This window comes from Scyliorhinus torazame, chromosome 28 (assembly GCF_047496885.1).
Source record: "Scyliorhinus torazame isolate Kashiwa2021f chromosome 28, sScyTor2.1, whole genome shotgun sequence".
Classification (NCBI taxonomy): domain Eukaryota; kingdom Metazoa; phylum Chordata; class Chondrichthyes; order Carcharhiniformes; family Scyliorhinidae; genus Scyliorhinus; species Scyliorhinus torazame.
The window spans coordinates 29,583,682-29,610,023 of NC_092734.1; the positions used below are offsets into that span (position 1 = coordinate 29,583,682).

Sequence of the window (26,342 nt, forward strand, 5' to 3'; positions counted from 1 at the left end):
CTCACCCCCCACACACACACACACTCACCCCCCCCACACACACACTCACCCCCCCCCACACACACACTCACCCCCCCCCACACACACACTCACCCCCCCCACACACACACTCACCCCCCCCACACACACACTCACCCCCCCCACACACACACTCACCCCCCCCACACACACACTCACCCCCCCCCCCACACACACACACAGACTCACCCCCCCCCCACACACACAGACAGACTCACCCCCACACATAGACCCACATATAACTCACACAGTCACCATCACACAGTGTCACCCACACACATACACTCACCACAATCACACTCACCACAATCACCCCCAAACATAGACCCACACACTCACTCTCAGTCACCCACGCGCCCAGATTCACACACAGCCACCCACAGACTGCCCCGTTGCAGAGTCAGTGACCTCTCCCGGCCACCTCTCGTTCAATTACAAAACTTTCACAAGTTCCGGCAAAGTTTCGTAAGTTTCTTTTTTTAAAAAAAACATTCCTTTCCCAGCGGTGCAGACTGGACCCTCTGCCTCTCTCCAGCTCCGCCACACTAGCTGACGTTACCCTTCCTGATCCCTGTCCAGCCAAAAAGCACCAGCCCCCTGAAATTGACCGGGGATCTTTAAAAAGTGAAACTTCAGGCAGAAGATGGCGAGTCCGGAAGTGTCAGGGACGTGGCTGCTCATTCTGGCCATCATCACACTGCCATCAGCTGAAGGTGAGGCGCGCTGAGTTGGTAGGAGACAAGAATGCACAATGTCAGCCAGGTTTTATTGAGGTTTCTGATCTTTCCAGTGATTGTCTTGTCGCCCAGTGGGTAACCCTGCCCCTGAGCCACCCCAGGGCCTGATGGCCAAGGAAGGTATGGTCAACAGTCTGACCTGCAAAATTCTCCCAGTGGCAGGCGGTATGAGTTGGAGGGTTTCCTGGTCACACGGAGTGGAACCCCTCAAGTTAAAAGTCTCTGGTGACAGGCTGGTGATGGGGCCAGAGGGTGTGGGGGGGGGGGGGGGGAGACTGCTATACGACCTGTGGCACTAGGGTCACAGTGGGCAGTGCGGGCAGCCGCATTGCTGCCTTGCCGTCTGTGGCAACGGAGTTCCGTGCCGATCCATGCCAACCCCACAGCCCACCTCCTGCCCCCCCCATTCCACCCCCCCCCCCGGCCCTGGCAGAAGCCCCCCCCCCCCCGACAGCGGCACAACTGTCAGCAAACCATGGGCACTTTCTGTACCCCCTCTCTCTCCCTCAGCAGCCATGGCGCCTGTTTCCTGATTTTTAAAACCACAAGTGAAACTCGCCATCGGGAACTCCTCCTGGCGGAGGGGGAGCATCGCGGAAGCCCAGGAGAATACCGGGTCGGAGCCGCTAATGATATGCTAACGGCGTTTGCTGTGTGAGCGGAGTAGAACACATTGGCGCCGCTGTCGGGGCACCGGAGCATGGCATTCCCACCGGAGCATGGCATTCCCACCGGAGCATGGCATTCCCACCGGAGCATGGCATTCCACCATGCGCCCGGCGCTGGCCACCATTTGCACCTTGCCCACGATTCTGCGCCTGATCGCCTTTCCCGATTCCGGCGTCGGCCGTCGGAGAATCCCGCCCTTGGTGCTCAGCCAAATCTCTCAATCACTGCAGCGGGAATCCCGTGAACTGCCGTGAACAGATGGAGAATCCTGCCGAAGCCTCCCTTGTTCACCACGAGGTGAAACTGATTATTCCAACCTTTGTTTTTTAAATTTAAAGTGCCCAGTTATATTGTTTGCCAATTAAGAGGCAGTTTAGCGTGGCCAATCCATCTACACTGCATATCTTTGGGTGGTGGGGGTGAGACTCACACAGACACGGGAAGAATGGGCAAACTTCGCACGGATAGTGACCGGTGCCAGGATCGAACCTGGGTCCTCGGTGCCATGAGGCAGCAGTGCTAACCACTGCACCATCCTGCCGCGCCTCCAATTATTCCAACCTGACCTTCGTAGCTAGTGTGCGATGTGGTCAGTGCCTGGACAAGGAAGAGATGGGATTGAAAGGAGCAGGGGGGCGGGGTGGGTGGGGGGGGGGGCTCGGGCTCGTCACTGACTAAGAATTTCCCAATGTATCATTAATAAATAGATGGGGAAAATGCACGTGGCAAAAAGGTTTGGGTTTGATTGGTCATATTTATTCTGTATAAAATGTGTGCGCACCCATGTGCTTGTAAACCATATATAATTATATTCAGATTCCTAATGACATTAAGTGACTACACCATAGGAATGTTTAGAGTTCCTAAGGTTGCAAAATGTGTTATTTATTTTCTCAGAAGAGTGGTACAGTACAGGGAGGCCATTCGCCCCATCGATTCTGAGTTGACAATTTTGAACAGCAGTGCAGTTAGTTCCGAATCACCCTCCTCTTTCCCTGTATCCCAGCAGTTTTCCCACGTCAAAGTATTTATCCAATTTCCTTTTGGGTTACTAGCTCTGTATCCACCAGCCTAAATCTTCTGCTTCCCTCTGTGCTGTCCGGGAGCTCTAAGTGGACCAGCTTCTTCGTAAGCCAGTACTCTGCAAAGAAATCAATACTGTTTTTGTTCAATTAGGACAAGGTCCCGCATCCCACGTCAATTTCTTTTGTTTACAGAGTCACGGCTTTGCTACGGCGGGGAAGGAGGCCATTCCGTCCCTCAGTGTCTGTGCTGGCCCTCAGAATGAGCATTATGATGTGGTGCCCTTCTCCTGCCTTTTCATTGGCTCACCATCTAATCTCTGATTGCATCTCTGCAACCGGGGCTGGTTTAGCTCAGTTGGCTGGGCGGCTGGTTCATGGTGCGGAGTGAGGTCAGCAGCACAAGTTCGATTCCCGTACTGGCTGAGGTTATTCAAGAAGGCTCCGCCTTCTCAACCCTCCCCCTCGCCTGAGGTGTGGTGATCCTCAGGTTAAATCACCACCAGTCAGTTCCCCCCTCAAAAGGGGAAAGCAGCCCATGGTCATTTGGAACTATGGCAACGTTACTCTTTTGATGTCTTTCTACTGTGTAAAAGGACAATGGCTGTTAAAGTAGATTAAAGAGGTTGAAACAATATGATTTGAGTAATAGTTGAAAAGCTTCCGTTTGCCTCTGAAATCTGGGAGTTGGATTCAGCTCAGTAAGGATGATTTGTCTTTCTACATACCAACTCAATTAGACCGTAGAAAGGTTACAGTGCAGGATGAGGACATTCAGCCCATCATGTCTGTTCCCGCCAAAAAAGTAGAAAAAGAAACGAGCCGCTGATTCCAATCCCACTTTCCAGCACCTGGTCCATAGTCTTGCAGATTACTAAATTTCAGATGCAGATCCAGGCACCTTTTTAAATGGGTTGAGTGCTTCAGCCTGTCCAAAATGGATATATAGATTCTGTAACCATGTAGAATTTTGTCTGTAAAATTCAGACACTTTGACCAGTTTATTATTCTTATAAGTTTTACCCTTATTTAGGAGATGAACAAAGGACAAGTACAAGCTCACAAATCAACCCAAGTTTATTTTAAAACACAGTACCACCCCCACCCCCACATTGATTCTGTATACACCTCCCGCTGCCTCAGGAAGGCAGACAGCATTATCAGAGACCCCTCCCACCCAGGCTTTGCCCTCTTCCAGACCCTTCCATCAGGCAGAAGGTACAGGAGTCTGATGACCCGCACATCCAGACATAGGAACAGCTTTCTTCCCCACAGCTACTAGACTCCTCAACGACTCCCCCTCGGACTGATCTGTCCCCTGTAAGGACACTATTCACGACGCCCTATGCTGCTCTTGCTCATGTATTTGCTTTGTTTGGCCTCTTGTTCCGCACTGTAACCAATCACTGTTTGTCGATGTACCATTTGTCAATGTTCTCTGTTGATTATTCATTTTGGTCTACTATGTACGTACTGTGTACATTCCCTCAGCCACAGAAAAATACTTTTCACTGTACTTCGGTACATGTGACAATAAATGAAATAAAAAAAACAGTTATCCCCTAAATTACCCCAACTATAGTATGTCTTAAGATTCTTAATACCAAGCGTGCCGATGAACTAGATCGAGCTGCAGGTCCCATCCTCTGACTCTCGGTCGTCTCAGGGCCCTTGTCTGTGAAGGTGGGTCTCGCTCGCTGCTTCCTTCTGTCCTCTGGTCCACTGTGGAGTCTTCTCCGCTGCCTCTGTGTCGGGTAGGGTGGTCTCTGGATACCTCTTTCTTATCCCCCTCTTCGTGCCCTTCCAGAAGCTTCTCTGGCCTTCAGCCAATGAGGTATTGGGGCGGAGATTGCAACACCCAATGGAGTTGCTGATTGCAAGTCTACAGGACACCAGGAACCAATCCTCAGTGGTCCATCCCCTGTTGCATTGTCTGCAAGTGACCTTATCCCATATAAGGTGATCGAGTCTGGCTTCATCAACAATCAATCCATTTGAATGGGGTCGATTATCATCCGATAATAATAATGCTAATCTTTATTGTCACAAGTAGGCTTACATTAACACTGCAATGAGGTTACTGTGAAAAGCCCCTAGTCGCCACATTCCGGCGCCTGTTCGGGTACACAGAGGGAGAATTCAGAATGTCCAAATGACAGGAAACCGGAGCACCTGGAGGAAACCCACGCAGACACGGGGAGAATGTGCAGACTCCTGTTGCTAACATTTGGTTGGTTCAATTGGCTCTGTTTTATAACCTTTGCTCTCGAGTCGCCAGGTATCTTTATGATACCGCCACGAGGTTCAAGTTCAAGTAATGATCAATAACTCAACACACCAATTAGTAAGATTCAAATCAAAGCACATTTATTATACACAGTAAATCGCTACTCATGCATAAATTCTACTTCTAAGCTACTTCTACAACTAACAGGCCTATACTTAGCTTTGGACTGGCCCACCAGGTCAGGGGAACAAATGGCCTTTCGTTCGGGTTCTGAGTCTGCGGGATTCGAAGTTGGTACGGACTGGTAGCGGGGAGCGCCTATCTCGTAGCGAGCGTTGACTTAAGACTTACTGGATCTCGGCGGCAGCTGAACCGGTCACTGTCAAGGGTTGGTTCGCGTTGCTGAGTGACCCGGTCAAGAAGAACAATTTGAACTTGGGGGCTTAACTTTATAGTCCCCAGGGGCTTCCCGCCTTTCGGGGCGGACCCTGTACCTGGTTCTAGGTGATTGGACTTCGTTCCAATCGCTTGGTTCGATTTCTCCAATACTGGAGCGGTTCCCTGATCGATGGGCGGTCTTGAGGTGTCCGTTAACCTCTTTTGTGTTGGCTCCTGCTGGCGCCGAGGAGTCTGGCTTGGCTTTGTTTATCCCAAATGTTTTGATTGTACCTGGGGATCGCTCATTAGTATGTAGATGGCTGCTACATTATTGTGCAGATGGCTGCTTGTATCGATGCTGTCTGGGCTTTTGCAGAGTTTAATATGCAGTAAACTTGCACCTGCTAGTTTCTGCCTGTGTTGGCTGAATTTCCCTTCAGCCTTTGCTGTTCTCCATTTTAAATCGGGACTTGGCCAACCCAGGTGGCTACACTCCCCACAGACAGTGACCCAAGCTGGGAATCAAACCTGGGACCCTGGAGCTGTGAAGCAACAGTGCTACCCACTGTGCTAACGTGCTGCCCACTGTCGTGTCTACCAGGGAAGGCCCCTCTCCCCGGCTGTCTGTCTCCATCCAGTGTGTTCAAACTTAATTTTCCGAATTCCCATCTGGCCCGTCTGTGGTTCTGACTGTGGCTTTAATTTAAAGTGATCAATTCTATTTCGGGCCTAAAATTCAGGCTGATGGGCATTTTACCACACCTATCCAACATGTAGATAAGTTTTTAAAAAAATGAATTCTCTAATTGTCAGGAATAGATGAGGCTCAGGGACAATCAGCAAGTGTCCAGTACGAGCCAACCTTCATTCAGCCATTTCATTGTTAAAGTTTCATTGTTAAAACACGGCCCTAAAATGCCTTCTGCTAGCCCCTATCCAACGCATGGAACATCGAATCCAACAGCGTGGGTCCAAGGATCATCACCCTCAAAATGGCACACCTCCAGAGGCTGCATAAGCCTTACTTCTTCCAAACTACACAGGGGCTCCATATGCAAATGCTCCAGGTCTGTTGGAGAATGGCTTTTAAAAACATTACTGCAACAGATATAAAATGCAATATATATATATCAATTCCTTACATTTATATCAGAAGCTGGTAAGGAAGTTTGAAACATTAAGAACTTTATTAAGCCAGAGAATTAAAAAGGCTTTCCCCCCTGTTCAAATCCTGAACAGATGTGAAAGATCTCAAAACACACTTTCAGCAAGAACACACTTTGTTGAAGAACGGGTACCAAGAAGTCAGCTATATAAGTAATTATTGCAATCTATACTTGTTCACAAAATGTAATAATTGTACTTCTTCTGTCTTAGCGCAGACTGTAGGTCTTGCATACAGATCCGGCTCATTGTTTAAGTACCAATACAATGTGGATTTGTTAATGGAGACCTTGTCCAGACCCATAGAATTGCCCAGAGCCGGGTTCAGGATTGAAGCTGTCATCGAGCTCCGCGTGGTTTGGGGAAATAGCAGCAACCAGCAGGAGCAGCTCGTACATTTGCAAGTAAGTGCGTCGCCCTTTTTTTTGTTGTGTCATTTTAACCCCTGCAGGTTGAGATCTGGGGGAGTGCGGATTGAGGCGCTGGAGCGTCTTAACCCCTCCTCGCCCCTGTATCCTCCCCAGCCCAACAAGCCTTCTGATCTCTGCCCTCTTCCAATTCAGGCGCTCCTGATTCCCAATGCTCCAACTTGGGCGGCTGTGCCTTCAGCGACCTAAATTCCGGAATTTGCTTCCCTAACTCCCTCCACTCCTTTTAATCCATCCGTCAAAACCCACCACTCTAATCAAGCTAATGGCGACTGGTCCGATATCACTGCCTGTGGATTGATGCCAAAATATGTATGATAACTCTCATCGAAAATGCTTAGTTCGCAGCCATCCAATATCCCAATAATGATTTTAGTCTTGGAAATATAACTTTCCAGCAAGTTCAAATGCTAGCTAAATTATTCCTTGTCTTTATACGGTTGTTTAGAATTTCCAACATCATAAACTGGCCAAACATGGTAATCACTTTGTTATTGATTCATTGACTGTGAGGGCAGTGCCAAGGCTGCCACTTATTGCCCATTTCTAATTCCCGTTGAGAAGGTGGTGGCGAGCTGCCTTCTAGAACCACTGTAGTCCATGTGATGTAGGTCCGCAGTGTGAGCTTACGGCGGGTAGTTCCACGATTTTGACCCAGCGCCAGCGAAGGAACGGCCGATATATTTCCAAGTCAGGATGGAGAGTGACTCGGAGAGGAACCTGCTAGGGAAAAGAGACAAGGGGCGCGATTCTCCGACCCCCCACCGGGTCGGAGAATCGCCGGGGGCTGGCGTCAATCCCGCCCCCGCCGGTTGCCGAATTCTCCGGCACCGGATATTCGGCGGGGGCGGGAATCGCGCCGCGCCAGTTGGCGGGCCCCGCCCCCAGCGATTCTCCGGCCCAGATGGGCCGAAGTCCCGCCGCTGTCAACCCACGCCAGCCGGCGTGGATTGAACCACCTTTGGGACGACGGGACACGGCGGCACGGGCGGGCTCCGGGGTCCTGGGGGGGGGGGGGCGCGGGGCGATCTGGCCCCGGGTGGGGCCCCCATGGTGGCCTGGCCTGCGATTGGGGCCCACCAATCCGCGGGCGGGCCTGTGCCGTGGGAGCACTCTTTTCCTTCCGCCTTCGCCACGGTCTCCACCATGGCGGAGGCGGAAGAGACTCCCTCCACTGCTCATGCGCGGGGATGCCGTGAGCGGCCGCTGATGATCCCGCGCATGCGCCGCCCGACAATGTCATTTCTGCGCCAGCTGGCGGGGCACCAAAGGCCTTTTCCGGCAGCTGGCGGGGCGGAAATCAGTCCGGCGCGGGCCTAGCCCCTCAAGGTGAGGGCTCGGCCGGTCAAGATGTGGAGGAATCCGCACCTTTGGGGCGGCGCGATGCCGGACTGATTTGCGCCGTTTTTGGCGCCGGTCGGCGGACATCGCGCCGATCTCGGAGAATCCCACCCCTGGTTTTTGTTCCACCCAGTCCCTGGCCATAACCATGCCAATATTAACAGTTCAGAAACATTCGTAAGTTTCAGATTCAACTTGATTTTGAAATGCTTTTAAATGGCTGCCGGGCACTTTAATGGTCTTCACCACTCGCTGAAATCCTTCATTGACGCAGGAAGATTGGGGAAGCTGGCGTACTTCGCCTTAGAGTAGAGAAGGTTAAGGAGAGATAGATGAGGGATGTTCAAGTTTCCCGATTGAGTAAATAAAGAAAAACTGTTTTCCGTGAGATAGGGACCAGTAAAAAGAGCGCACTTACTTAAGGTCACTGGCGAAACAGCAGACATGACATGAGGGGAATGAATATGCAGTGAGTTCCAATAATTTTTAATGACAGGGCACTGGAAGCAGATGGAATAATAATGTTCAGAAGGGGCAAGCTCAGGAAAATGGAACTAATTGGATCGTTCTTGCAACAGTGGATAGCACTGTGGCTTCACAGCGCCAGGGTCCCAGGTTTGATTCCCTGCTGGGTCACTGTCTGTACGGAGTCTGCACGTTCTCCCCGTTTCCTCCGGGTGCTCTGGTTTCTTCCCACAGTCCAAAGACGTGCAGGTTAGGTAGATTGGCCGTGATAAATTGCCCTGAGTGACCAAAAAGGTTAGGAGGGATTATTGGGGTACGGGGATAGGGTGGAAGTGAGGGCTTGAGTGGGTCGGTGGGTTGAATGGCCTCCTTCTGCACTGTATGGTCTATGTAAACAGGCAGCACAGGCACTAATGGCCTTCTGGGCTGTATAAGTCTATGATCTGAGCCAATTAGAGTCTGTTTAGGAAGTAACGAGCTCTGTAATTCTAGACAAGCCTGAAAAGTACATCCGGGTCTGCAGCAGTTTGGAGAATTAGACAAGGAACTGAACACTCTATCCCTGGTTAAATCGTTAAAATTATAATCTTACACTCTGGTGCGTGTGCCCCTCTGCCTTGTTGAACAGATACAGGAAGTAAAGCTGTTGAATGTGTCAGAACGGACGGAGAACCAGAACATCTTCAAGAGTATTGACATCGAGGCTTTGCTGGGGCCTACAACATTGAAAAAGCCTGTAATCTTTCACTGGAATTCTGGAAAGGTAATTCATTTCTCCTCTTTAATCGGAACAAACCTCTTGACAAGTGTCAGCTTGGGGGCGACACGCAGACCTCAGAATCAGGAGGTTGTCAGTTGAAGGCCCAGTTCATGACTTGAGCCTGCGATGTCGGCCGACATATCAGTGCAGTACTGATCGGGGGGGGGGGGGTGCCCTGTTGGAGGCACCGTCTTTCAACTGAGATCTTGCGCCGAGGCCTAGTCTGTTTGTTACGGTGGATGTAAAAGACACTCGCACTTTTTGAAGCAGGGTTAGGTGCCTTGGCCATCGTTGTTCCCTAAGCCAACAGCATGAAAACAGATTTGAGTTGGGCAGTGGCACAAAATGGAACATTGCAAATCCAGGAACCCCCCCCGTTGTTGCCGGTTTAAAATCGGCCGCCATTTTACTATCATGTGTTTCCCATTGTCGCTCAAAACAAACTTCACGTCTGTTGACTGGTTATTTGATTAATAGCAATTGATAGGTGGCATGGTAGACAGTGGAGTGTCAGGAGCACCGGGATCAGAGTCTCAGAACAAGGTTGGTCATTCGGGATGGAGAGGCGAGGAACGTCTTCACTCAAAGGGCAGGATTTTCCAGTCCCGCCCGAAAGTCAATGGGCTTTTGGCTGCCCCGCCCCGCACTGGATTCTGCCACAGTGGGGCTGGAAAATCCCGGACAGATGGTTCCGCATCTTTGGAATTCTCTAACCCAGAGAGCTACGGATGGTCAGCTGTGTACACTCGAGGCTAAGGCGGATGCGTTTTTAGGATATTAAGGGGGTTGGGAAGGTGCAGTTGCGGTAGAAGATGACCTTATTGAATAGGGTAGTGAGTTCAAATGGGCAAACAATCTATTTTTTAGATTCTTGTGTTTATGAAACCTAAACTGACTTACATTAATATAGATTTTCTATCTGAGCATCTCACGGTTATTTGGAAGTTGTGGCAGTGTCATGTTTGAACTTAAACTGTAATATTATTGATATTAACTCCAGGACTCTTTCTTTGTCCTTGTGATACTGGGCAAAAGCTGACAGAGTAGACTGGATGGACCGAGTGGCCTCCCCCTGCACTGCAGGGATTCTGTGGTTTCTATGGAGTAACGCTCCTGAAATTTGAGGCTTCTCAGGAGTAACTTATTGCATCTTATTTTTCAGATAGAGACCCTGTACGGCTCTCCTGAAGAAACAGGGTTAGTCCTCAACCTAAAACGAGGTCTGGTCAGCCTTTTCCAGCTGCAGACGGGTCCGGGGACAATCACTGAGGTAACACCTTCGTACCATTTGAACAAATTTTGGTTTCCTTCCCCGTTCTTCCTTCTGACGCCCTCTTCCTGCGAGACCTGGCAGTGCACAAAATGGCCGCCACAGTCGCCGACGGGGCAACAGTGGCTGTGCTTCGGCAGCTGCTCGATGCACATGAACCGCTTTGGGCTTATCCTGGGGAAGAGACAAAAACCACAATGTAAATGCGATTCACACTCACATGTTTCTTCGCTCTCTCTTTCTTTCCGTGCTTTATGTCTGAGAAAGGAGGATAATATGAACCAGGAATAGGCCTTCTTGACCTGGGAGATTACAGACCGGGCATGCTGATCATGCCAGTTTTCTCTACCCTCTCTTTCCACTCTGTGATAATTCAAGGATGGGCGAGCACCAAGTTTAGTAACTGAACAAATTATTTCTTATGATAAGGAATAAACCATGTGCAGATTTTATGAAATGTGCGACCGACTACACTTCAACTCGTCCCAGACTGGCTGGGGAAACCCCCGCTCAACCCCAGGATTCGTGCTCTCCGGCCCAATTGGCCGATCGAGTCATATGATCCCTCCACCCCCCGAAAATCTCGCAACCCCCACCCCCCCTTAACAAGGTTCGCTACTACATCCCTGCCTCCTTAAAGCAACAATAAACCAGTTCTTTAACACAGTCCATGGGGCGGCATGGTAGCATAGTGGTTAGCACTGTTGCTTCACAGCTCCAGGGTCCCGGGTTTGATTCCCGGCTTAGGTCACTGTCTGTGCCTCCCTGCACGTTCTCCCCGTGTGTGCGTGGGTTTCCTCAGGGTGCTCCGGTTTCCCCCCCCACAGTCCAAAGATGTGCAGGTTAGGTGGATTGGCCATGAAAAATTGCCCTTAGTGTCCAAAGTTGCCCTTAGTGTCTTAGGGTCTTCTGCGCCATTCGATCATGGCTGATAAGAACATTACTGGCAGCTATAATGGGAGCAGACTCTGCGTGACTCCCTCACTCTCAAGTGGTCTCAATGCTTTTTGGGGGATTTTACCTTGAACTTCCATCTCATATGATACCGGGCCTGTTCTGGACACAACGGCACCTGGGACCCAACTCGGGCCACTCGAGCGGCAGGGTGGCACAGTGGTTAGCACTGCTGCCTCACAGCGGCAGGGACCCGGGTTCGATTCGGGCCTTGGGTGACAGTTTGCACCTTCTCTCGGTGTCTGCGTGGGTTTCCTCCGGGTTCTTCGGTTTCCCCCCACGGTTCAAAGATGTGCGGGTTAGGTGAATTGGCCATAATAAAATTGATCCTTAGGGTCCAGGGATGTGCAGTTAAGGTAACAGGTATTTGAGCTGGTTGGGCAGGGGTGTGGGCCTAGGCACGGTGCTCTTTCGGAGGGTCGGTGCAGACTCGATGGGCCGAATGGCCTCCTCCTGCACTGTCGGGGATTCTATGAGGAAAAACATTTTTACTCCGTCGCCATAATTCGGCGGGCACTGCCTGAGAACGTGGTGGAAACAAGTTGGGTCATGAATTTCGAAAGGTAGAACATGGAGGAAAGAGGTTTGCTGATCTGTGAAGCCAGAACAGGGACGTGGGATTAATTGGACAGTTCATTCAAAATTCCGCCTGGGACACAATGGGAATGAATGACTACTTCTCTGTGCGGCAGTGTTCTCTGAATCACCTGAGGCCTGCAAATGAAATCCAGGGGAGACTACAGGGAATTTCTGTCAGGGCATACATTCAAGGCCGAACCCACGTTGGCAGTCCTTACTTGAGGCATGAGCAGTTCTGCCAATTGTCGAGGGCGAAATCAATACATCGTGTGTGTGTGTGTGTGTGAGTGACGAGGCTTTCAGAGCTGATTGTGTGACCTTTCAAGTTCAATCTTTTTGCTTATTAATAGTGGCTGCCTGTCCCAACTGCCAGATGTTCTTTAGGGGGTGAGCTGGGAGCTGTATAACAAACAGCGTGCTTCCTGGGGTGAAGCTGACCCACTCGAGGACCTAAAATAAGAAAAACATCTGCAGAGAGAGAAACCGAGTTGACGCCTCAGGTCGACATGGGGTTCAGGTGAAAGGTCATCAACCTGAGGTAGTTTCCCCTGGTGAGGGAAATCCAAAGCTTGTCTCCCATTTTTCTCTCGGGGAGGGTCATCAGTCTGTTGAATTCTCTTCCCAGGAAAACACCGGCAGTAGATTTGATTTGATTTACAAGAGTTATGTGGGGCGTACTGGGAAAGTGGAGTTCGCGCAGGACGGAGTAGGCCCAAGCAGGCCTAATTCCTGCTCCTGATTATTGACTTGCTTCTATTTTCTGTTTTTATTTAAGATTTTGATATTTTGCTTTTGTGCCTTTACGGGCAGACCGATTGGTTATCGAACCCATCCTCTCGAAACCATCTTCTTTTTCAGGTCGACGTGTCCGGCAACTGCAGAGTCACCTACAAAACGGACAATGACCAGGTGACCAAAATCAAAGACCTTCACAGTTGTGAGAGACCGGATTTTGTATTTGGAGCATCCAATCGGGTATGTTCCATTTCGCTGATTAGCTGATGTAACTCTGAAGGATTTTGTTTTTACCAGTACCAATTTGAATGTCAGTTTATCTCGGCCTATATCCCAGTTATTGGACTCACAAAGGTGAAGTAGCTCAAATGAATGCTCATAGAATTGAAGTCAAATATTAACCCAGTGAGGAGATTGGTAGTACCGTCAAGAGTTGGGACAATGGCTACTTATCGAATTGGAAGGAAATAGCTTGTGTGTCTAACAAGGACCTACAATGAGGTGTCACCATATTTATTACATTGCCCAATAGTTCTAAAATGTTTTTGGCCCTGTACCCCTCTTCAGAAATATCTTTTTTGGGTACGCCTATGCCTTGTTTCTTTTCCAACAACCCAACCAGGTAACAAAGGATCCGTTCATTTCTCAATTGACCAGGAAGACAGCAATGGGCAAGAGTAGGGGCACCGAGGTGGGGTGGCTAGGGGAGGGGGCATCAGGGGCAAAATCTCCAGGAATGCATCCAACCAGAGTTGGCAACAGGGTGTCTACAACCTGCGTCACAGAAAGCGTACAAGCAGTTCTTCTACTGAACAGCAGGTGGAGCAATCTGACAGAATCCCGACAGTGCAGAGGAAGGCCATTCGGCCCATTGAATCTGAACCGGTCTCCGAAAGGGCACCCTTCCCAGGGCCACTACCCCCGCCCTATCCCCGTAACTCCACCTAACCCGCACATCTTTGGACTGTGGGAGGAAACCGGAGCACCCGGAGGAAACCCACGCAGGCACGGGGAGAACGTGCAGACTCCGCACAGACAGCGACCCAAGGCCGGAATTGAACCCGGGTCCCTGGCGCTGTGAGGCAGCAGTTCTTTATAAAAGTTTAGTGTATCCAATTCATTTAATCCAATTAAGGGGCAATTTAGCGTGGCTAATCCACCGACCCTGCACATCTTTGGGTTGTGGGGGTGAAACCCACGCAGACACAGGGAGAACGTGCAAACTCCACATGGACAGTGACCCAGAGCCGGGATCGAACCTGGGACCTCGGCGCCATGAGGCTGCAGGGCTAACCCACTGCGTCACCGTGCTAGTTCTAACCACTGTGCCACCATGCTGCCCTAAACCGTTATGAACAGTTAATTGACACAACACAAAGGAGCAGATATCCTGACCATTAAATTCAAAACAAGACCATTCGATGGCCACATCCTCCATTTCTGCAGTGCTATTGTTACCGAATGCTGAATGGGTTCACACTGATGTAAGGTTAACAAAGTCAGTGATGTAGTTGGGGTGGGTTGAGTGTTTCGATGCGAAGCTTACTGAATAGAAGCCCCACACCGACAGTAAGAGAGTTGAACAAAGGTGTCACGTCCAGGAAACAGAGATGGTATTCCAAGGTATCCATTTGCTTTAGGAACTCATTACATTGGCTCTGCATTTAGATAGATCACGGCAAGTCTGAAAAGTCTTGAGCCCATTCAAGTTCACACTTGTGACAACTATGTATTTTTTTGCATCCCGTATTCATGTTAATTACAAAATGCGCATTTATGAAGCACCTCTAGTAAGTGGACATAGACCCAGATGACCGTAGGCTGCTTTCCCCTTTGAGGGGGAGAGCTGACTGATGGTAATTTAACCTGAGGGTCACCACACCTCAGGCAAGGGGCAAGGCTGAGAAGGTGGGGCCTTCATGAATATCCTCAGCCGGGACGGGAATTGAACCCATGCTGTTGGCCTCACCTCCTGACTCCCCAAAGCCTGTCCGCCATTTACAAGGTGCAAACTGAGTGTTAAATGGAATACTCTCCACTTGCCTGGATGAATGCAGCTCCAACAACACTCAAGAAGCTCGACACCATCCAGGGCAAAGCAGCCCTTGATTGCTCCCCCTTCTACCATCATTCAACCCCTCCACCACCGACGAACAGTGGCAGCCGTGTGTACCATCTACAAGATGCACTGCAGGGACGCACCAAGGTTCCTTAGACAACACCTTCCAAACACACGATCTCTACCATCTAGAAGGACAAGAGCAGCAGATACCTGGGAACCCCACCACCTGGAGATTCCCCCCCAAGCCACTCACCACCCTGACTTGGAAATATATCGGCCGTTCCTTGACTGTCATTGGGTCAAAATCCTGGAACTCTCTCCCTAACAGCACAGCGGATGTACCTACCCCGCAAGGATTGCAGCGGTTCAAGAAGGCAGCTCACCACCACCTTCTGAAGGTCAACTAGGGATGGGCAATAAATGCTGGCCTAACCAGCGACGCCCATGGTGAAGAAATTAATTAACAGCAAGAGGCATCTCAGAGGTTTATAGGGCCGAAGGAGATCCGAGAGAAAGATGCAGGCGATTTGAAAGGTAGGGTGAGAATGTACCCGGTGTACAGAGGGGTGATTGGGTGAAAGGGACTTGTTGCGAGTAAGAACATGACATAAGAGCACTGAATGACCTGAGGTTTCTGGGAGATGTAGTAAATCAGCCTGTGATGTATTGGGATGATTGTCATAACCTACACATCAGTATATGATGGTGCAGAGACACACACTGACTGACACAGTGCAAGACCAATCAACACACACAACACAGCAGCCAATCACCAGTTAGGGCACGGTCACTATAAAGACAGAGGGCACTAGTTTTCCCGCTCATTCGGGATGCAGCCTCTGAGACAGACAGAGCCCGCAGTCAGTAGCACAAACATCCACCATGTGCTAGCAGTATAGGCTGGTCAGGTTAGACATAGGTCTTCAGTCAATCTAACATAGTGTCGACCCACAGTGCAAGTATGTTTAATAGCTCTTAGTTAAATAAAATAGAGTTGTACTATTACAAGTGTTGGTAGCCTGTCTATGTTACTGCTAAGCTAAACGCAGTCTCCACAGATCCAGAGTACCCAACACATCATGGGACCAGTATGTGATGTTAGAGTTTAATAGACCCATCTTCAAGTGATCTGCCTTCGACCAGCAATCAGCCATCCGGTAGTATGGGCAGCGTCCGCCGCCCCCCCCCCCCCCCCCCCCCCCGCCGCTCCGCATCACCGGCAACCTCGGTGCGAACTGGAAAATCTTTAAACAACGATTCCAGCTATACCTCGAAGCTACGGACCTGGAAGCTGCTTCAGACGCCAGGAAGATTGCTCTCTTCCTTTCCACGGCCGGGGACCACGCCATCCATATCTTCAACTCTCTCTCTTTCGCTGAAGGTGAAGACAAGTCCAAGTTCAAGACAATCCTGCTCAAGTTCGACAGTCACTGTGACATCGAGGTAAATGAAGGTTTTGAGCGCTATGTCTTTCAACAGCGTCTGCAGGGTAAGGATGAACCTTTTCAATCTTTCCTCACCCACCTTCACATCCTCGCACAGTCCTGTATCCGACTCGATGATCCGTGACCAGATCGGTTTCGGTGTGCAATCGGACCCCCTATGCCAGCAGCTCCTCAAGGTTAAACAGCTCACCCTTGCGATAGCCATCGAGATCTGCGTTCTGCATGAATACGCCACTAACCAATACTCGCACATTCAAGCGGCTGAAACGGCGCGGCAAGGTCCCCATGAGGCAGAGTGGGTGCAAGCCATTAAACAACTCCAGGGCCTAAGCCTGGATGAGGGCGTCCATTTAGCGCGCTTTTCGCGGGCTCCCGCGCATGCGCACACTGACCGAAGGGACGGCGAGGCCGAAGACCTCACTGCGCAGGCACGCACTACGTACGACCGCACCACGCATTCGCGGTGGGGTACCGAACGTTCTGACGTCACGACGTGTGGCAACTGTGGCTCCGCCCACTTAAAGCGGCAATGTCCTGCAAAATCCCGACGCTGTCTCCAATGTGGCAAGCTTAGCCACGATGCAGCCCTATGCAGGTGTCTGCTCAACCTACTACCTCTCGTCGCTCCAACCAGCCACCCAGGGATGTCCGAACCATCCAGCCACCGGTCACCGATTCCGACTCCGACTTGACACCGAGGACCCGAAAGCACCATTTTGTGTGGGCATCATCACCAAACACAAGATGCTCCAGAAGACAAAAGCCTCTCCCAATATTCAGCATTGATCTGGATGACGAGTGGTGTGCCACCCTCACGGTCAACTGATCCCGCATCCAATTCCGCCTGGACACCGGCGCTTCAGCCAACCTCTGTCTGACCTCGAATGCCACCATGTCAAGCGTACCATCCTGCCATCCGCCTGCCAGCTTCTGGACTATAATGGTAATGCCATTGCAGCCAGCGGCTCTTGCCAGCTTGAAGTGTCGCACCGGTCATTAAAGGCTAACCTGCCATTTGAAATAGTGGGATCCACTAAAGCCTCCCTGCTTGGTGCTCCGGCGTGCAAACTTCTAAACCTTGTCCAAAGGATTCACTCCCTGTCACCCGCTGACGATTCTGCATCTCAGGTCGCTGACTTTCGGACACAGCTGAACACCATCATCACCCGATACCACGGTGTATTCGAGGGCATGAGCACACTCCCATACACTTATAAAGTCTTGTTAAAACCGAATGCCATGCCTGTGGTGCACGCACCTCGCAGGGTACCAGCATTCCTCAAGGACCGCCTCAAGCAGCAGCTGCAGGATCTCCAGGACCAGGGCTTAATTTCGAAAGTTACAGAACCGACTGACTGGGTCAGCTCTATGGAGTGCGTGGAAAAACCATCTGGCGAATTACGCACATGTATTGATCCCAAGGACCTCAACTGCAATATTATGAGAGAACACTATCCCATTCCAAAGCGCAAAGAACTCACCTGCGAAATGGCTCGTGCCAGATTTTTCACCAAGCTAGACGCATCCAAGGGGTTCTGGCAGATCCAACTCGACACATCCAGTCGGAAGCTCTGCAACTTTAACACCCCGTTTGGCCGGTATTGCTACAACAGGATGCCGTTTGGCATCATCTCTGCATCGGACGTGTTCCACAGAATAATGGAGCAGATGATGGAAGGTATCGAAGGGGTTCGCGTATATGTGGACGACATCATCGCCTGGTCTACCACCCTGCAGGAGCACATAGTTATGTCGGAAGACGGGTTGGAGGTGATCAATGAGCATGGCCTCCGCCTCAACAGGGCCAAATGCTCCTTTGGTCAAACAGAAATTAAATTCCTCTGAGACCACATTTCACAGTTTGGCGTGCAGCCGGATGCTGACAAGGTATCTGCCATTATGGCCATGAAGACACCGGAGGACAAGAAGGCGGTCCTCCGCTTCCTGAGCATGGTCAATTTCCTGGGGAAATTCATCCCGAACCTCGCCTCCCACACCATGGCTCTCAGGAACCTGGTTAAGAAGACGACCGAGTTCCAATGGCTCCCCACCCACGAACAAGAAGGCGGGAACTCAGGGCGAAGCTGACCAAGGCCCCGGTGTTGGCATTTTTCGATCCGGCCAAAGAAATAAAGATCTCCACGGATGCCAGTCAGTCCGGCATTGGAGCAGTGCTCCTTCAACGTGACGATGCCTCCTCATGAGCTCCTGTCGCATACGCATCACGTGCAATGACGCCCACCGAACAGCGCTATGCGCAAATTGAAAAAGAGTGCCTGGGCCTTCTTACCGGAGTCGTCAAATTCCATGACTATGTCTATGGACTCCCAAAGTTTACAGTCGACACAGGCCACAGGCCACTGGTCAATATCATTCAAATAGACCTTAACGACATGACGCTGCGCCTGCAACGCATTCCCCTTAAACTCAGGCGGTACGACTTCGAACTCGTCTACACCCCGGGTAAGGAGCTCATTGTCGCTGATGCACTCTCCCGATCTGTCACCACACCCTGCGACCCAGCGGGCTTCATATGCCAAATTGATGCTCAGGTGGCATTCGCCGCATCCAATCTGCCCACCACGGACGAACGACTCATCCAGATTCGTCGTGAGACGGCCAACGATCCCCTGCTCCAACGTGTCTTACGCCACCTGACAGACGGGTGGCTCAAGGGCCAATGCCCTCAATTCTATAACATTAAAGATGACCTGGTGGTGGTAAATGGAATTCTACTAAAGCTGGGCAGGATCGTCATTCCGCACAGCATGCGGAACCTCGTCCTTGAGCAGCTCCATGAGGGCCAACTGGGAGTGGAGAAATGCCGCCGACGGGCCCGTGAGGCAGTGTACTGGCCTGGAATCAACGAGGACATTGCCAACACCGTTCTTAACTGCCCAACATGCCAGCGTTTCCAGCCTGCTCAGCCAAGAGACACCTTGCAACCCCATGAGTTGGTCACGTCCCCCTGGACCAAAGTGGGCATCGACCTGTTCCATGCACTTGGCCGGGACCACGTCCTCATAGTGGACTATTTCTCAAACTACCCGGAGGTAGTTAGGCTACACGACCTCACCTCAAATGCAGTCATCCGTGCGTGCAAGGAAACCTTCGCTCGCCATGGCATCCCGCTCACGGTCATGTCTGACAATGGCCCGTGTTTTGCCGGTCAGGAGTGGTCCAATTTTGCCAAACGATACAAGTTCACACATGTCACGCCCAGTCCCCATTACCCCCAATCCAATGGCAAAGCTGAAAAGGGGGTGCACATTGTCAAACGACTCCTGTGCAAGGCGGCCGATGCCGGATCCGATTTTTACTTGGCCCTGCTTGCTTACAGATCAGCTCCATTGTCCACCGGCCTGTCACCGGCTCAATTGTTGATGAATCGCACGCTGCGGACGACGGTGCCGGCCATTCATGTCCCGGACTTGGACAACCTTCCGGTCCTTCGTCGAATGCAGTTGTCTCGGGCCCAACACAAATCGGCGTACGACGCCCGCGCCACGGATCTCCCTGCTCTGGCTCCTGGTGACGAGGTCCGTGTCCAACTTCCCGATGGTGGTTGGTCCGCCACCGCTGTGGTGCTCAGACAAGTGGCCCCCAGGTCATTTTTGGTTCATCTACAAGACGTCTCTCTTCTTCGCCGAAATAGGCGGGCACTACGACTCCTTCCTCGCTCGCCACCAGATCATCATGTCCTGCCTCGCCATCACGGCGAACCCGTCACGGACTTTGCAGATCTCCCTTTCGCTCTGCCACCCTCTGAGTCTGACACAGCCCCGCCCATTCCAGAACAGGCGGCCCCTGACCCACCCTTGAGGCGGTCAACAGACTTCGTCACCCACCTCAGAGACTGAATTTATGAACTGCCTGAATTCATGGACTCTTTGAACTCATGAACTGATTGTTTCGTTACCCTGTTTGATTAACTCACTGGTTTGTACATACTGTTGTTCTAGTTATATTTTGTGTTACATACTGTTCATCTGCACTAGACACCTTCCAAAGTAAATATCTTAGAGTTTCTGTACATAGTCCTGTAAATATGCTCGCATGTGCCACACATAGTTAGGAACATTCGCATACTACATTATTTATTGCCACGAACACACATTTTTTTTTAGAAAAGGGGGGATGTCATAATATACACATCAGTATATGATGGTGCAGAGACGCACACTGACTGACACACTGCAAGGCCAATCAACACACACAACACAGCAGCCAATCACCAGTTAGGGCACGGTCACTATAAAGACAGAGGGCACCAGTTTTCCCGCTCATTCGGGATGCAGCCTCTGAGACAGACCGAGCCCGCAGTCAGTAGCACAAACGTAGTCTCCACAGATCCAGAGTACCCAACACATCAGTGACCACACCTGGAGGTAACAGAAACCTGGGTGAGGGTTTCTGCAGTGGATGAGCTGAGACGGGGAAGGAATCAGGCGATGTTGTGGAGGCGTAAACAGGCGGTCTTAGCGATGGTTCAGGCATTTGATTTGAAGCTCTGATTATGTGTTGGACCGTTTCTGGGGGGGGGCGGGGAGGGGGTGGTGGTGAGGGATGGAGTGGGTGGCTAGGGAATGAAGTTGCGGCGGGGCCCAAAGAGATTGTTTCCGGTATTCCCAACATTCAGTCGAAGGACATTCCTGCTTATGCAGCACCGGTGGTGCAGGCCAAGCGGCCTGCCAATCCGGAGATGGCAGACCTGGGCTGTGGCGAGACAGGACTGGGTATCCATGGGGGAACATGACCCCGTGCGTTCTGTTGATGCGGAGAAGTGGTGTGAAATAGAAAGGGGATTGATTCTCAGTGCGGGTGAGGAGGTGAGCAGCATTAATGGGAGGGGGAAGAGATGGTGATCCCCTGTTTATGAGGAGGTGAGCAGCATTAATGGGAGGGGGAAGAGATGGTGATCCCCTGTTTATGGGCTGGATAGTTACTGAACGGGAGCTGGCGGGAACAGGGCCGCTGGAGGAGGATGCTCCTCAAATCCCATTCACCCAATCACCCCCCTGTACACCGGGTACATTCTCACCCTACCATTCAAATCGCCTATATCTTTCTCTCCGATCTCCTTCGGCCCTATAAACCTCTGAGATATCTGTTTCTTTAAATTCATTTCGTCACCATGGGCGTCCCTGGTTAGGCCAGCATTTATTAGGCACCGCTAGTTGCCCTTGAGAAGGTGGTGGTGAGCTGCCTTCTTGACCGGCTGCAGTCCATGTGGTGTAGGTACACACGTGACGAAAACAGAGTGTAACTAAGCCCTAATGGCTGCAAATAGGTCGCAATACACTGCAGAGAAATACAGAGATTAAATAGGGCTCCCTGTGCCAGAATGATAATTGCAAAGCACCTGGGTGTCCATGAAATGAGGGTTAGCCATGAACTTTCTACCCTGAAGCATGACTTTGGAATAAAGCGGGAATAGAGCACGCAGCAGCCCCTGCAATGGAATGTGGTTTGCCCCCAAAGGTGACCTCCTGTAGACATCAAAAGCCACCAACATCGTCCCACTTACAAGTCCTCCAGTCACAACCACAGCTACAGAAAATGTTTAAATCTTTATTACCTCGCTTGCATTTTTGCAGGGTAGATCTGTCGAACCCGAATGTTGGGGGCGGGGGGGGGGGGAGTGGGGGGTCAAAGAAACGACTACCAATTACCAGGGTAGCAAGAACACGATTCCAATTCGAAGGGCGATTAAAGCTTTTGTTTTGGAACGGCACCAGGACTGGTCGGCTGTGCACGAGGAATTTATAAACGAGAAGGTATTGACCTGTTAAACACATCAGGAAATTCATCTCTGGGGGTGGTGAGGAAGGGTGGACATCGTATCATTCGCATTATGGTCTCTGCCCAACATTATTCTACTTTACGCCAATGGCCAAGACAGATTTCCACCCCCTTTTCAGTTTTGTCCATTGTTCTGTTAAATTACCCAAATACCAGGGAGTGATGCGAATATTAAAAAAAAAATTTTTTTTTTTAAGAGTACCCAATTATTGTTTTTCCAATTAAGGGGCAATTTAGCGTGGCCAATCCACCTACCCTGCACATCCTTGGGTTGTGGGGGTGAGACCCACGCAGACATGGGGAGAATGTGCAAACTCCGCACGGACAGTGACCCAGGGCCGGGATTCGAACCCAGGTCCTCACGCCGTAGGCAGCAATGCTAACCACCGCGCCACCGTGCTGCCCTATGTTGCGAATATTTATGTCCAATTCCTTCCGCTTGATTGCTTGGAACTGGATCTTTCCTGTTCGGGTGAAAAGTAGCTGACAAGTGGGCATTTGTGCCAAACAAGTGCCAGGCAATGGCCATCTCCAGCAAGAGAGGATCTAATCACTCTCCCATGACATAATAACGGCAGTGCCACCGCTGAATCCCCCATTACCAACATCCTGGGGGTTACCATTGACCAGAAACTGATTTGGACCCAGCCATGTAAACACTGTTGCTACCAGAGCAGGTCAAAGGCTCGGACTCCTGCAGCGAGTAACTCACTTCCTGACCCCCCCCCCCCCCCCCTCCCGCCCAAGCCCCTTAGTGTCCATGAATGTGCAGGTTAGTTGGGGTTCCGGGGATATGGTGGAGGAGTGAGTATTGGGGGGGGGGGGGGTCAGAAACAGATGCCCAGACCCTATGAAGGAAGATTTAAGCAATTCAGCTTATTTTGCGCCTGGGGTGGGGGGGGGGGGGGGGGGGGAATATAAAGATTAAGAGGAGACACATTGAATTGAAGCAAGCAGGCTGTTTATTCTGGGAAGCCAGCACCGAATGGGAGACCACCGTCGTGGACCTTGCGAGCCTTCAGGAAGGTTAGAGGCTGGGACTAAGAACATTCCTTCTCACACTATCATCAATTTGTGGAATAAATTCACGGAAGGGATTTTTTTGCATCAGGATGAATTGAAAGGGTAAATCCTAGTTGAAAAGTTGGATTGAAGGGAAAAGGAACTATTTTTTAATACACCCCCCCCTCTCTCTCTCCCTCTGTGAGCTCAGGCATTAGCGGGTGATGTGGGAGGGAAGTCATACTGGGACACTGGGTGGCCATGGTGGCTGTGACATTTTCCTATCCGATGGAGTGCTTGCCTCCCTTTCCAATGAGGGTTTAGTTGATGCTTCCCTCTGGTGGCAGGAAGTCGCTCCTGCAACTTTGAGGCACCAGCCAAGCAGACCACAGGTCGGTGGCGGCCAGGCGTGAAGCTCATGCGCTCGCCGGACGGTGTCCTGTGAGCAGTCCGTCCTCCAACTGCAAATGCATCCTCGCCTCTGCCCCTCGGCCCTCCCCCAGGCAACCAGCATCCCATCCCATCGCAGGGAGTGGGCAAATTGGGATGGGCAGCAAATGCCAGCCTTGCCAAAGATGTGCCGGTTAGGTGGATTGACTATGCTAAATTGCCCCTTGGTGTCCCAAGTTTAGGTGGGATTGCGGGGATCGGGTGGGGGAGTGGGCCTAGATAAGATGCTCTTTCAGAGGATCGGTGCAGACTCGATGGGCCGAATGGCCTTCTGCTGCACTGTAGGATTCTGTTGCGAACGAAACCCACAAATCCGGGATGATTTTGTTGGAAATTAACTGCCTCAGTGCTGGCCCCATAGACGTCTTCAACCCCCTTTCCCCTATCTGTGCTCCCTATGGGTATAATCTCAGTGATTGGGAAGTTTCTGGACCCCTGCCACTTTCCGTCAACTCTCCGTTCCTCGGTCAGTCGGCGTCAATCCCCAAGACGGTGTGATGATCACAGGATTGGTAATCGGGAGACCCCGGGGCAATGCTCTGGGGTTTGAATCTCACCAGGAATGCAATTAAAAATCTAATGATGATCATGGGACCATCGTCATGGTTCACTAATGTCCTTCAGGGAAGGAAATCTGCCGCCGTGTGTGTTTTTAACCACAAACGATGGTCGCCACGACTGAAACGAGTTTTATATTCCAGATTTATCAATTTAATTTAAATTCCATTGGTTGCCCTGGTGGGATTTGAACCCATGGGTCGCCTCAACCTCTAGGTTCCTGGTCCAGTGGCATTCCCACTATGCCATTACCTCCCCATGGAGGCAGCTCCGAGAACGTTCGCTAATTTGACTCCTGAGAGGAATGGGTTGCCTTATGAGGGAGATTGGAACAGGTTAGACCCTAATTCTTTGTTGTTGAGGGGAATGAGAGATGATCGTATTGGGGCAGACCAGATTCTGAGGGGACGTGACAGGATCGATGCTGAGGAGATGTTTCCCCTCACGGGGGGGCAATCTAAAACCAAGGGGCACAGTTTCAAATAAGGGGTCTTCCACTTAAAATGGAGGTGGGACAGAATCTCTGATCTCAGAGGGTTGTTAGTCTGTGACAGAGCTGTGGAGGCTCAGTCACTCAATATGTCCGAGGCTGAATTGTGGTTCTGGGAAACAGGCAGGGGTGTGAAGGCAAAGACAGGTCATGATCTTATTAAATGGCTGACTGAACTGACTGGAGGGGCTGAATGGCCTATCCGTGCTCCTGTACACTCCTGTCGACCGCAGCAGGCCTTCCCCAACCCAACTGCTTAATTCGAAGAAAGGTCGGGGGAGGCAATTCAGATCTTCCACCTCGATGTGCACTTCAGAAGCTTGGAAAGTCCTTCAATTTGCCGTGAGTTAAGGCAGATGTTTGATAAAAAGAAAATGTTGGCCTTTCATTCAAGGTTTTGGGAGTTCAGTGGCAGCCCACCTGTAAAGGTCTTTATTCTGTGGAGAACGGTGTTATCAAAGCAGCTGTCAGTGAGGAGAGTCACGTGGTCAGCCTCAATCTTCAATCAACGGTCGGTGCCAAGATCAGCTCAAGGTTTGCCAGATTTTACTTTGCTCTTGTGTGTGGCTGTGGAATGGAGGGATTAAGTTTATTGTGAAAAGGGTGGTACTTGTGTGTGCTCTCCCATGGAAACCATCCAGGCCTCATCTGCCCTTTTAGATAACGGCGCTGTTCAAAGATTAAGGGAGTTCTCCCGATTTCCTAGCCAACATTTATTCCACAACTAAAACGACAAGAGTATCTGGTCCTTTCCTCTGTGTGTTCCTGTGTGTGTGAGTGAGTGGGTGCCCTTACTGTGCACAAAATGGCCGCCAGGTTACCCCATATTACAACAGTAACTACACTTTGAAAGCACTCCATTGGCTGCAGAAGGCTTTGGGATATCCTGAGGTCACGAACGATGCTAGATAAATTCATCTTCCTTCTCCGATATTACTCGGGGGGTCGCCGCCATGCTGGTGGTTTGCTCTTCTGCGTTTCCTCCCTGATCGCTCATTCCTCTTCCAGTCTCTCGCCACTGCATCCTTTGAACTGCTCTGAGGCCTTTTCCCTCCTTCCTGCCAACAGTCCCACCTCCATCACCCACCTCTACCCCCGTCCCCCCTCTATCCCTTCACAGCGGCAAGGCCTTTTCAATCTCCTCTTGGCTGCTTCCTTCGATGCTCCCACAATCTTCACTGACCCCCTGATTTGCGGGTTTCTGATGTTTGTCCTTATCCATCGCCCCACACTCCGCATCCACAGCGCAGTGGCATCGAGTGGCTCTTCCCGCTGTTTTCCACGTTTGTCACATCGCTGAATCAGGCTTAACACTCTGGGGACGGGCAGCTGATGGGACTTGAATTCAATCATTAAAATCTGGGATTGAAAGTTAGCCTCCGTAATGGCGACCATGGCTCTGATTGTATTATAAACCCAACGCCCTTTAGGGAAGGTGATCCACCATCCTTACCCGGCCTGGCCTACATGTGGCTCCAGACCAACGGCAATGTGGTCAACTCTTAACTCCCCCTCGGGGAAATGGCAGAAAAAGGCCATTGGCAAACGGGAATGGGCCATGCCAACCTCGCTGGTGACGCCCACGGTCCTGTGATTGGATAAACAAACGACCGACCTTCATACCCCAGCCTCCCAGTGTGTCTCTCCAGATATTCCGGCACGCGCCAATTTTAATGTTGTAGCTGAAGCCATTTCACTTAGCACGGCCAGGGGGAGCTTGCAGGCAGCTGGCAAACGGTGGGCCAAAGGAAATAGGGGATTCAACGCATCCTGCGCCACCTCCTTC

The 26,342-nt window shown here is 51.0% G+C and overlaps 1 protein-coding gene across 2 annotated transcripts in view; it reads left to right on the forward strand.

Annotated features, from left to right (window-relative positions):
• The first annotated feature begins 213 nt into the window (after positions 1 to 213).
• The window catches only part of LOC140403637 (microsomal triglyceride transfer protein-like), an 88,597-nt gene continuing 62,468 nt past the window's right edge, over positions 214 to 26,342 (forward strand). Inside the window, exons 1-6 of one of the 2 annotated variants that reach the window (XM_072491783.1) lie at positions 214 to 731; positions 6,429 to 6,619; positions 9,078 to 9,212; positions 10,372 to 10,479; positions 12,871 to 12,987; positions 24,951 to 25,090. In XM_072491783.1, the coding sequence (XP_072347884.1) occupies positions 662 to 731; positions 6,429 to 6,619; positions 9,078 to 9,212; positions 10,372 to 10,479; positions 12,871 to 12,987; positions 24,951 to 25,090 (761 nt within the window). In that variant the 5' untranslated portion in view covers positions 214 to 661. The remainder of the gene's footprint in view (positions 732 to 6,428; positions 6,620 to 9,077; positions 9,213 to 10,371; positions 10,480 to 12,870; positions 12,988 to 24,950; positions 25,091 to 26,342) is intronic. The other variant, XM_072491784.1, reaches the window with a different exon arrangement.